Source organism: Synchiropus splendidus, chromosome 8 (genome assembly GCF_027744825.2).
Source record: "Synchiropus splendidus isolate RoL2022-P1 chromosome 8, RoL_Sspl_1.0, whole genome shotgun sequence".
NCBI lineage: Eukaryota > Metazoa > Chordata > Actinopteri > Syngnathiformes > Callionymidae > Synchiropus > Synchiropus splendidus.
Window position 1 is genome coordinate 23,279,029 of NC_071341.1, and position 12,470 is coordinate 23,291,498.

At 51.1% G+C, this 12,470-nt stretch overlaps 1 protein-coding gene across 3 annotated transcripts in view; it reads right to left on the minus strand.

Annotated features, from left to right (window-relative positions):
* Positions 1-566: 566 nt before the first annotated feature.
* Positions 567-12,470, minus strand: part of sik2b (salt-inducible kinase 2b) — a 34,078-nt gene continuing 22,174 nt past the window's right edge. For 2 of the 3 annotated variants that reach the window (XM_053872189.1, XM_053872190.1), the window contains exons 7-15: positions 11,903-12,129; positions 11,636-11,788; positions 11,170-11,325; positions 8,576-8,807; positions 8,224-8,517; positions 6,805-6,962; positions 6,086-6,199; positions 5,192-5,280; positions 567-4,461 (exon numbers count right to left, since the gene is read on the minus strand). In XM_053872189.1, the coding sequence (XP_053728164.1) occupies positions 3,894-4,461; positions 5,192-5,280; positions 6,086-6,199; positions 6,805-6,962; positions 8,224-8,517; positions 8,576-8,807; positions 11,170-11,325; positions 11,636-11,788; positions 11,903-12,129 (1,991 nt within the window). In that variant the 3' untranslated portion in view covers positions 567-3,893. The remainder of the gene's footprint in view (positions 4,462-5,191; positions 5,281-6,085; positions 6,200-6,804; positions 6,963-8,223; positions 8,518-8,575; positions 8,808-11,169; positions 11,326-11,635; positions 11,789-11,902; positions 12,130-12,470) is intronic. The other variant, XM_053872192.1, reaches the window with a different exon arrangement.

Here is a 12,470-nt window from a genome sequence, read left to right on the forward strand (position 1 = left end):
TATTTGTGTTTATTTGTGAGGAGTTGGGTGTCCAGGTGGAGGGATAGGTGAGGGTAGTTTTAGTAGTTGATTTGTTTTTGAAATAGTCCTGTAGTTTAAGTCGTCTGTGATAGTTGAGTATATCCCTTTCAAGTTCCCCCCTGTCGAGGGTTGTGGGTGTGGGGATGAAGGTGAGGCCTTTTTCAAGAAGTTGACGTTGTGCTGGGGTGGGTGTGAATAAGGTGGAGAGGTTGAGTACAGTGTTGTCTGAGTAGAAGTCAGGTGGTTGTCGGTTGGGGGGAGGGTGGTTGGGGTTAGGGTTGCGGTTGGGGTTAGGGTTAGGTGGGTTAGGATTAGGTAGGTGAGGGTTAGGGTTGGGGTTAGGGTTAAGGTTGGGGTTAGGGTTAGGGTTAAGTGGGTTAGGGTTGGGGTTGGGGTTAAGGTTAAGGTTAGGGTTAGGGTTAGGGTTGGGGTTGGGGTTGGGGTTAGGGTTAGGGTTAAGTGGGTTAGGGTTGGGGTTAGGGTTAGGGTTAAGTGGGTTAGGGTTGGGGTTGGGGTTAAGGTTAGGGTTAGAGTTGGGGATAGGGTTAGGGTTAGGGTTAGGGTTAGGGTTAGGTTAGGGTTAGGGTTAGGGTTAGGGTTAGTGGGTTAGGGTTAGGGTTAGGGTTAGGGTTAGTGGGTTAGGGTTAGGGCTAGGGTTAGGGTTAGGGTTAGGGTTAGGGCTAGGGTTAGGGGTAGGGTTAGGGCTAGGGTTAGGGTTAGGGTTAGGGCTAGGGCTAGGGTTAGGGTTAGGGTTAGGGTTAGGGTTAGGGCTAGGGTTAGGGTTAGGGTTAGGGCTAGGGTTTCAGCTTGAGTTAGGGTTAGGGCGAGGGTTAGGGTTAGGGTTAGGGCTAGGGTTAGGGTTAGGGTTAGGGCGAGGGTTAGGGTTAGGGTTTCAGCTTGAGTTAGGGTTAGTGTTAGTGTGAGGGTTAGGGTTAGGGCTAGGGTTAGGGTTAGGGTTAGGGTTAGGGCTAGGGTTAGGGTTAGGGCTAGGGTTAGGGTTAGGGTTAGGGCTAGGGTTAGGGTTAGGGTTAGGTTAGGGTTAGGGTTAGGGTTAGGGCTAGGGTTAGGTTTAGGGTTAGGGTTAGGGTTAGGGTTAGGGCTAGGGTTAGGGTTAGGTTAGGGTTAGGGCTAGCGTTAGGGTTAGGGTTAGGGCTAGGGTTAGGGTTAGGGTTAGGGCTAGGGTTAGGTTAGGGTTAGGGTTAGGGTTAGGGCTAGGGTTAGGTTTAGGGTTAGGGTTAGGGTTAGTGGGTTAGTGGGTTAGGGTTAGGGCTAGGGTTAGGGTTAGGGTTAGGGCTAGGGTTAGGGTTAGGGTTAGGGCTAGGGTTAGGGTTAGGGTTAGGTTAGGGTTAGGGTTAGGGTTAGGGTTAGGTTAGGGTTAGGGTTAGGGTTAGGGTTAGGTTAGGGCTAGGGTTAGGGTTAGGGTTAGGGTTAGGTTAGGGCTAGCGTTAGGGTTAGGTTAGGGCTAGCGTTAGGGTTAGGGTTAGGGTTAGGTTAGGGTTAGGGCTAGGGTTAGTGTTAGGGTTAGGGTTAGTGGGTTAGGGTTAGGGCTAGGGTTAGGGTTAGGGCTAGGTTAGGGCTAGCGTTAGGGTTAGGGTTAGGGTTAGGTTAGGGTTAGGGCTAGGGTTAGTGTTAGGGTTAGGGTTAGGGTTAGTGGGTTAGGGTTAGGGCTAGGGTTAGGGCTAGGGTTAGGGGTAGGGTTAGCGTTAGGGTTAGGGATGGGCAGATGAGGCTTCGTGAAACAGTGACCTTTCTAGAGCTCGGCAGGTGGCGCTGTGGGTTGAAAAATGAGGTGACTTTGTTGAAATGGTTGTTCAGATCCAAAGATTTCTGAGCAGAGACCGCCATCTACAGGCCTCTGGAAATGAGGAGAGTGTTTCATGAAGCCTCATGAAGCCTCAGGAGAGCGTGACCTTGGCGGATGGATGACGGTGTCTCCAGGACAAAGACAAGACGAGACATGTTCCGTTCAATAAACCTTTTTAATCTCAACAGCAGGTTAGCTTATGTGTGGCCAACATCAACGGTGGTGAATACAAAAGTGTATTTCTATCGACGGACCGATGCATTTTAGTTCATCAGGATGAAATCATGACACGAGGAAACCACTAGAAACTTCAGAGGAATATTGCTATAATACTTTGAAATGGCAAACACTGATTGATCGACCGAGAAGAAGAAGACGGAGGCGGGGACAGAAGCAGAGAGAGAAGCTCCAGGACGCCACATGGTGGGTGGTACGGGGGAACTTCTGAGGGGCTTTGGTTTTGGTACCTTTGTCGAACCTGATTCTACCACTTTCGGGAAACAAAAAAAAGGCAAAGCAATGAACTGAGATGAAAAAGGTTCAATTTACATCCTTAATTTAGATGTGAAAAAAAGCAAAAGGCACACAGAACACTGAAGTCACATCCCACACAGGAGCCGAGCCCGACTCACTACACCACTAGGTTTGTACAGACAACACTCGTCTCAGACCGAAAAGTGTCACCGTCTTCAGAGGAAATGAACCGTCAGTGAAGTGTTGCGTCTCGCTCCGCAGACGTCCATCGCTGGCGGGGGAGCGAGAGGCCGGCGGCGACGACGCCGTCCTCTCTGGCTACATTCCCCTTCTGTCCAAAGTGCTCCAGTATTCCTTTCCCCACAGATCATCCCGCTCCTCTTCAGCCGCCCGTTTCACAGTCGTGCCGACGGCGCTCAAATCCACCTGGGACGCCCGACTCCTCCCGACACGGCCCTCAGCCCAGGCGTCTCACTCAGAAGGCAGGGAACCGAGGCAGGGAACCCAAGTGTCGTGTGCAGCTTTTCTTCACTCTGTGACTCCAGACACCAGTGTTGTGGGTGAGCGGGCGTCCCGGGCGGATTTGGCTTCGACTCTCACGCAACACTGAGCCACACTCTCCGGCTGCCTCCACCTGAGCCCTGCCACTGGCTCCGCCCACGAAGCAGCGCAGTCATCCAGCGTGACAGATGTTCTGCAGCGCCGAGGTCAGAGGGCAAACGTGGGTTGGTCTGTGTCTCGCCATGATGAGTGACAGCTACAGGCCGCTGCCCACTTCACTGAGCCATGAAATGTGAAGATCTGAATTGTGCAAAATCATTAGCCGCGCACACACACACACTCACACACTCACACACACACTCTCTCTCACATTCATATCACCCTGCACATCCAGCGAGACATAATCTCCTGGTTACATCATGAGCTCCAGTGACGTCACACTCTGGAGCCAATCAGAGGTGCAGGTGAGCCCCCCTCCCTCCCCCCACAACATCAAGGATTAATATTGCTTCAGTATTGCCACAAAAATATCGACTGTTTAATCACAGAAACTTTGCAGCCAAACACCAGCTGGTGACACCGGCCCTCGCTCACCAGGGCCACGCAACTGAGCAGAACCTCCTGGTGTCAGGTCACATGACAGCAACCGTCCGCCGGGTCACACGCCTCATGTGACCCGGGGAGAAGGTGAAACCGGGAGTGAGGTCCTGGTGAAGGAGGGCCGTCCTCTTTTCTCTTCAGTCGTTCCATCTCTACTAGAAAACCACAGAGTCTGACGTCATCGTCCTACGGTGAAGACAAAGCGCACAGTCAGCAGTTGTGCTCCCGCCGGCCGCTGGCTCACCCTGTCCCGGTGAGTGGCTTCATCCCGGCTCACACGCGCCCGCACCCTCCGCCTGCCTCCTGCTGAGCCACTGACTGAGAGCCGAGGAGAAGGAGATCGGGAGGAAAGCTGAGGGAGGATTTGGAAGAAAGTTCTCTAAGCTTCATCACAACGCACGTGTGGAGTTTTTTGGAGTCACTGAATCCTTTTCTTTTCACGCTCCCTTCCCTGCAGCTTCCACTCGCCTCTCACACGCACTTCACTTGACCTTCAGTTGACCAGGACGAAGCCGTGCTGAGAGTCCACCGTCTCCATCATCTCGCTGTCCAGGAGGGAGGTCTGGAACTCGGGCAGGGCCAGACTCTCCGGCTGCAGCTGAGCAGGGAGTGCCGCAGCAGCGCCCTCCGCAGGGGCCGCTGGGGGCAGCAGGTTCATGTCCAGGGGAAAGTCGTAGTCCGCCGGGGGACCTGGGGCCTGCTGCTCGCAGCCTGGTGGGTAGCTGAAGCCCAGACCCCCCAGCGGAGCCTCACGCTGCTGGGGGTGGTGGTGAGATGCAGCGGGCCCCTGGCTGTAGTGAGCATGACTCATGTACGGCTCGTAAAGCGGGCCCTCGCCGGGCTCCATGAGGGGGGTCAGGCTGTGAGGGTGGCCGAAGGGCTGATGAGGTGGAGGCTGGTGGGCAGTGGAGGGGCCCTGAGGGGAGCTCTGTGAAGCTGCCATGTCCACAGCGGGGGCCCCGGCCTGGAAGGAGCCCTCAGCAATCTGCATCTGATTGAAGTAGGTCTGCAGCCCCAGACCCTGAGTCTGCTGCTGCAGGAACATCCTCTTCTGGTTCAGCCTGTGAGGACACATGCACACGCTCAGCTCACACAGCCCTGGTCCAGGGACTCTTAACCGTAGGGCCGGGGCCCTTGGGTGGGCGGCCAGCGCCTCCGCGAGGGCCCCTAAACGTTTGAATCCATGAGCCACATAAGGTGGCAGCAGTGAGTCACTGAACCGACTTGACAGCTGCACATCTGTCATAGTTACAGACTATGGAGAAGTTGGTGTAAAGAAACAATGATAAAGAAAGTGATGGCGCCCCCTACAGTAAACACTGTTCATGAAAGCACCTGTTGAAGGCGTCTTAAAAATTAATTAGTACATTTTATGCCGAGGTCTTGTTAAACTGAGGGGACTCTCAAGACTTTTCAGTCCAGAGGCGTCTTACGAGGGAGGGAGGGACGTGGGGGGTGGCCAGATACTGAGGCGAGGCAGGCGAGCGTCACCTTCACGTAGCTGATCTAAAGAGGGAGCGACATGACATCACGCCTCCCTCCGACAGTACCACGCTCCAAAGAACAGTAGCTTTACGTGGGCGACTGGAATGGAGCAGACATGCGTGTTCACAACTCTTACATGACGGAAGAGTGATGTGCGCGTGAGCAAGCCAAATGAATGGAGTAAATGACGTGGTGATCTTCGGCCAACAAACCTGCTCCTGCTGACTTCAGCAGCCCTTCCGCTCCGAGCAACAAAAGCACAAGGACAAGAAGAGCAGCATGGTGGCGTGTGCAGTGCTGGGTTACCTGTGCTCCTGCAGCTGTTGCTCTAAACTTCGGGGAGTCTCCTTACAGAAAAGCTGGCAGCTAGCGGGACTGTTAGCCAAGACATTGGCCTTCAAGACACAAGAGAGACGCTGGACTGAAGACTTCATTCAGGAGAGCCACTTTGCATTCTGTTGATATTCTGGACTCCAAACTAGTGTCACATGATCATAACCGTGGTGCACTTAAAGCGACAGTCTTGGCCAAAAGTTTACCGTCGGGTCTGCAGCCTTGACTTTTTACCGAGCCACATTCAGACTCTAATCTGGTGCCACCAGTGTTTTTTTTTTTTTAGCAGGTCCTTAAATATCACTTTTACCTTTGAAAATAGAAAAAATGTAAAATAAATAGATCAATAAAAGATGTGGCGACATCAGCTACGAGAGACAAATCTCAAGCAAACATTCCGCCCTGCAAACCTGAGCAAACGTCATGAGGGAGGTGACATTTCTGCAGAATGGGAACTTGTTCTGCCTTTAGCTACAGGCTACATTTAGCATCCCGGTCTCAATACATTAGCTTCTGCTGTCAAAACTGACTGGCTCAAACATACATTCACATTTTATCACGTCAGCTTGCTTTTTGTGCGATTTAATGGAAATAATTCCATTTCATTTAAAGCCATAACAAGATCTCAGACACCTGTCGGCCCCACTAAATGAGCCAGCGGGCTGGATTCGGCCCCCGGGCCTCAAGTTTGACACAGGTGCCGTGAAACTTTTGGCCAAGACTGTAGCATCATCCTGCTCCTTCAGTAAAGCAGTAAAAAGCACCCTTGCTTGAGCTTATTCAGCTGACATACAACAACACAGAGTCAGAGGAAGGACAGGAGTCAGGAGCCACGGGACCTTTGAGTTGGTGCGTGAGTGTTTGTACCTGTAGTCTGTGCGTGAGGTACTGTGTCTCCAAGCTCTGCCTGCGCGACAGAAGCGGGGGCTGCAGCCCACCCTGGTATAAAGCTAGTCCTTCCTGCTGCTTGGACGCTTCACCCTTCGGACAGACGCAGCAGACGTTAGAACAGCGCCCCCCACCTTCCTCCCCAGCCTTGAATAAAGCCGCGTCACCGTCTCTGCTAACTGGATTATGGCTGGTGCGACCAGCCCAATGCCTGCGTGGTGACTGATCCAGCAGATGCCGGCCTCCTAATGGCATGTACCGCAGGGATTACGCGTCTTAATGAAATGAAAGCAAATTAAAAGGATGATGGGGCCGAGCGTCATAAGCAGTGAGGAGCTGTCGGCGCTGAGTGAGGGAAGGACGTGAGGGGAAAGTGCAGCCTCCAGCCGTGGCCCTGCTCCTCCACTGGAGGAACAAGGTCCCAGTGTCCACTGGAGAAACTCTTGAAATGTGTGTCTGCTCTTGTGATTTCTGCTTGAAGCTTGTGAGAACAAGTGGCAGCCACTTTGACAAAAGATGCTTTGAATTTGGAGCAAGCTTCAGGCCCCAAGAGGACGGGAGACAGTAAACAAGCCGCAGTTGGCCGTCCCTCCTGAGATTACACAACAGCCACAGCCGCCTTCTGTTTTTTCATTTTGCACGGATCAAGGTGGAGATGGGACGAATGTGGCGGTGCTTTTGTGCGATTCGGCACTGACCTCCAGGAGATTGTGCAAATGAAGCTGGGGCCCCAGGGGGCCCATGGCGGCCGCTTCCCCGGAGCCCATCTGCTCAACAAGCATCTGGACCTTGTTGAGCTCCAGGATTCCTTTGGTCCTCGCCAAGTGCTGAAGGTGCTGCCGAAACGCCACCAGACCTGTGAAGCAGACAAAAGCCTTGAAACGGCCACATCATCTGCAAAAGTGCAGGCTTTCACTTGTCATTCCCGCTGACTGCAAGTGCGTCACCGAATTTGTGACTGCACTCGCGACAGAAAGTCCCATCCAGCAGTGAGGGGTTGTGGCCTGACTCACCGAGGTGGTGGGAGTTATTTAAAACCAGACTCATCAGTCTGACGCAAGCCCGCCGCCGCATCCCTGCCACGGAGAGCAACTGTGTGCAGCGCTCTGGACTGAGCCGGCACCCAACAATGGAACGAACGATAGATATAGATGGATGTTGTGTAAGGTTATATTTATATTTCCACTCTGCTTCTCCTCTAATGTGGCGCGCAGACGGGTCCTGCTGCCGCAGACTGATACAGGGAGGAGAGTGAGAGCAGGTGAAAGAAATGAGGAAGGTGATGGGAGGAGGGCGATGTGGTATGTGGGCTGAAACCTTCCAATCCAAGTCTGATTCATGAGATGAATCAGAGGCATCAGCAGGAGCGGAGAGAGGAGGACGGGATGGAAAGTGTGTGAAAGAGAAGAGGGGGGCAAAGAGAGGACTGGCGCTCAGTCAGTGACCCACAGGTGGATGCACGGCGGGAGGAAACGCAGCAGTCAAAAACAACAAATGCGTTCATACCGGAATCAGACGGCTGGATGGGCGACTTGTTTTGGGCTGGACTGACCTCCAGTTCTGACACAAGCGAGTCACTTCAACGTGCATTGTGGGAGATGCACAAATGAGCCTCAAGCGCTCTCTCTATATATATATGAAATGATTTGGTGAGTTGCATCTTCGGTCTCACGTCACGTCACATCACTTCAGACCTTGCATTATCACGTCTCACCTCTCTACCCGGAGCAAGAGAGAGCAGCAGATGAAGGCAGTAAAACAAGAGTGTTTAATGCGCTGCTGCCTTTTGTGTGAATCTGTGCCTGGAAACATTCTTCTTTCACCACAGCAACGGTGGTTCCTCTTTTGCAAGCTTCATGGGACACAACATCAGCAGCCATGATGAGGCTTTTCATGTGGTTTAAATAAGTGTTAACTTCATGCTTCAGCTTCCTGCATAAGTCCACCTCCAGGACATGAACCTTTCAGAGCCTTTCAACATTGATTTCAGTCCTTAAACCTGAACCAGCCTCAGTGGCTGTGATTGTTTTCTGCCAGTCACCACCCAAATGACCTTCTCATGATAACAACACAAAGTTACTTTCATTGCAACAAATGTTTGAGAGGGCAGTTCTGACCTTGGGTGAGCGAGGTGTCGGAGGCTCGACGCCCTTCCCTGAAGCTGATGGGGGAGCGGTTGTGCGTCTCCCTGTGCTGGGAGGTCAGAGCAGCCATGGCTGGGTTGGCGGGCCGACTGTTCAAGAATGGCGCCGGGGCAACACCGTGGCTGGACCTGGAGCCAGGTGCAACTTCACTGAGAGCCGGCGGGTCCTCCAGTAAGCCCAGGTCACTTTGCATGGAGCCCATGTCGTAGCCGATGTCCGAATCCACACTTCCCATAGAGGGATTGTGGCCCAGAGCAAACAGTTTACCTGTCAAGTGTTTTTGGGTTAGTGAGGAACAGACATGCGCTTGGCCATGAGTCCAAACCTTGGGTGGAGGTCCCAGGCTGGTTGGTGACCTCAGACAGGGTGTGCCGCCGCTGGCCGAAACGAGACGTCTGATAGGCCAGAAGGAGGTGGGGCGGATCGTCCTCTGCGTCGGGCTCCTCCGTCTCAATGCCCTCGTCAATTGATGTCTCCATCATGTTGCTAGGAGACGAGACGGAGGCCTTTCTGAGCACAGTAGGCGGAGGCAGAGGGTCCAGGAGGCAGCCATTCACCTGGAGCACGACAGCAAAAGCAAACTATCAGTTACACATCAGTTGCAGCACCTGTTCAACCATGAAATAAAACCTGAACATTTCTCATGCGTGAGACACAATAATAATGACTGACTCAACATTACAGTCAAGCTTTCATAGAGACCACGTGTCAGTAGGTCAAAGGTAAAGAACTGCAGCTGTCGTCTTGATGCGGCAGCTTGAATCTTGGCTTCCTTTAAGAGGATCAATGCGGCATTTGTTTTGAGGGAAAAAACAGACGGAGGACAAGCAGTCCAAAGATCCATGTGCGATCAAAGCCCACAAAACATAGACAAAGATCATGTGGATGAACCTCTGCAGTAACTGGGAGACTTTGCCCAACCCTCCATCTGCTTTCTCCAGGGTTCTCAGCCGGAATGCTGTTACTCAACAGCTTAAACACACAAACAGCCGCGCGCACACACACACACACCGATGATGAAAAGCAGCGGTGGTGAAAAGAATCACAAGAGGTCATGAGATGATAAAAGGGAAGAAGTGAGAGGCGAATCTTGACGGAACAAAAGGAGTGGAGCCAAAGCCTGAAACACAAGATGAGCTCTGGGCACACAGTCACAGGGTGTTGATCGCTGGAGTCGTGCAGCAGCTTCCTGTCCATGTGTGTTCACTCAGCTTCACATTAGGTCACATCATCATCACAAGACCTCTTACATAAGCCCACTCTGTTCACGCAGATAACACGCGCTCTTTTTTCTCACTGTCCCGTTCTGCTTCGCACTAGCAACGACAAAACAAGTGACATACACCCTCCCACCCCCCACCCCCCACCATCAAAAGCAAGAGCGTGATCTGCACAATTCATCTTTAGTGTGCTCAGCATTCCAGATCTTCACTGAAGTGATGTTACAAATGTTAAAATTTTACTGTTTTAGAGAGAAGCACTGCCAAGCCAACAGTTCTGGGACACACTTTCACCTAAAACATACTGTATCAGAAACAAAATGGTGAAACTGAGACCACATGTCATGTGTGCATTGTCACCTCCTGCCAGAACCAGTGAGCAGACCTCAATGAAATTTTTCGGAACATGTTGATAGTGGGCGACAGAACAGATGATTAAACTTTGCTGGTGATCCCAGTTACCATCTGGATCCACTTTTCAAGTATTTCATCACTCTCTGCAGGGTGAGAGCTGCACTTTTTCCTGCCTACTGTGTGTAGAGTTCCAGACCTCTACTGCCACCTGCGGTGCCACTGAGCTCATTGACCTCAATGATATTTCCAATGCAACAAAACAGCGCTCAAATTTCAAAACAACAATGTGTGTACGTGAGCACATTCTGGGCATTTTCAAATTCATACTCCAAATACAAACTCCAGCACCGCGTCTCTTAACTTATACATCGCTCTTAATAATTATTGTTTCAGGGGCTTTCAGACTAAGAAATTTAAACACTTCCACTTGTGTCACAGATGAATGAACAGTGCAGATTATTTATAATTGTGGACCTTCCAACTGCTTCAGAATTGTCCGATAAAAACAAAAATGCTGGTGAAAGTTTAGCACGGACAACCTGTGATCGCCGAACTGTTTTCTTCCTTCCTTTTCTTTCTCTTCTTATTTGGCTTCAAAACATTGACACTTCAAATCTGGACAATGTTTAGTTCGCGCTGCCTGTCATGTTCAGCAGCACAAAAACACGGCAACAGCCGCTGGGTTATGATGAATGATTTATTAAATTGTATTAGCCGCTGTCGGACTAGCGTGTTGGTGAACTACTCTGCTAATGATCTACCGGCCTGACAAACGTCATTACATGAGAAGTGTGAGCACTGAGGCAGACGCTGAGCCCTCATTTCCAAAATGAATCTGTGTGTGTGTGTGTGGACAGCTGACTGGTCACGGAGCTGGATGAAAGGTTAGGAGAGAGGACAAGTCAGCTGCACTTTGGAGCGCGAGCGCAAACACTCACAGACAAGCGCATCCGTTTCAGACGCGGTTCGAAAGCCCATCAAAGGGAATGACAGTCAAATGTTGCTGGAATAATCCCTCATGGCATTTTTGTTCATGCGTCTAAATTAACTATGAATTCAGTGAGTGCTAGGTGGGAGGTGACTTACAGATGACGTAAGAAAACCACTCATCAGCTGTTCAATGCTGAAGAACCACCTTTTTCGTGACATTCTTTCATGAACTGCACACACTGAACTGAACACTAGAAATGTAACTTGAGACAAATGGATGTGACAAAAAGCTTGACTTGCAATTGAAGACGGTCCATAATATTGAAAGTGAGGACTGGAAAAGCTCAGAACGTTTGGTGTGTTTAAAGTCGCACCTCTCAGATTCAAGTCTGCCAGTTATGCAAGAGGGACCTACTTTAGGTGTGTTGACGTCTTCGACCATGAAATTCTGCTCCAGGTTACTTGCAGTCTGGGAGAAGGTGAAAGCATCTGAGACTTGGGGAACAGCAGGGGAACGCAGCAGACGAACACCCTGTGGCAGCAGACCCACCTGGGCAGAACCGCTCGTTGACTGTGGTAGCAAAAACAAAGATGCGATCAGTCCCTCAACCTTCTGTTGGATGAGTTACACAAGAAAAAAAGAATAGACAGGCTTTTACAACGTGCCGCAAAATACAGCCTGATTTTAAATTCCCAATCTAAAGAAAGCAAAAGAGTCAGATCAAGGGTGAGAGGCAACCCGGTCAGATGAAAATCAAGGAAAGGGCTGCGTCATGCGACTCTTCTGCGCAGGTGTGAATAACACAGCTTTGATCAAACTGATAGAGATCTCTGTGCAGATTATTCAGCACCTCACCATCAACAAAACCCCCTATGGTTACCTTGACAACGGTCTGCTCTGCGATGGTGCTGGGCCGCCGCTGCCGGGCGTCGAGCCTCTGTTCCACGGGGAAGCTGCAGCGATGGGCCTTGAGTCGCTCCACCAGCAGGTAGTAGATAGCAGCAAAGTGGTTGTAGCTTTTGTTCTGCAAAGACTGATGAGATAGAAAACATTGGTGGGCAATTCAAACATCACATCTGTCCATTTAAAGTTACAAAGGGATGAATAAATAAAAGCTCTGTTCTTGGTAAAACCCTAAAAAACGTACCTCCACAGTCTTGTGCTGGTCGATACCCAGGCTGTGCATCAAGCGCAGGACCTGCTCGCTGTACTCTCCCATGCCGACATCATCCTCGGCCGGCAGAGGCGGCTGGTACAGAACCGGTCGCTGAGTGGGAACGTCCAGGGCCATCCACTTGTGCTCCTTGATCTGAGTCACGGAGAGTCGCTTCGATGGGTCCAGGACCAGCATCCTTCGGATGAGATGCTCACAGTCTGGAGGAGTCACACAGAAGCAACATGTTGGACGAAGAATCTTAGACATGGAGGAAAAGGAAGACGACCGATGGGGTACATCATGCCATAAATGAGGACATCAGGATGAGGCAGACTTGGTGTGGCAGATCCTGATGGGAAATGCCGAAAGACTATGAAGACTTTTATGTTAAAGGAGCCCCATTTTGCTTCCCTTTGACTGAAGAGTCAGCTACAGTGTTGATGAAACATGATGAGACAGATGAACTATGCAATATATGCTATGAGTGTCAAAGAACAACTGTCATGCTGCTGATAAATGTACTTTTACAAATAACAAATATGTCACCTGCACAAACTGC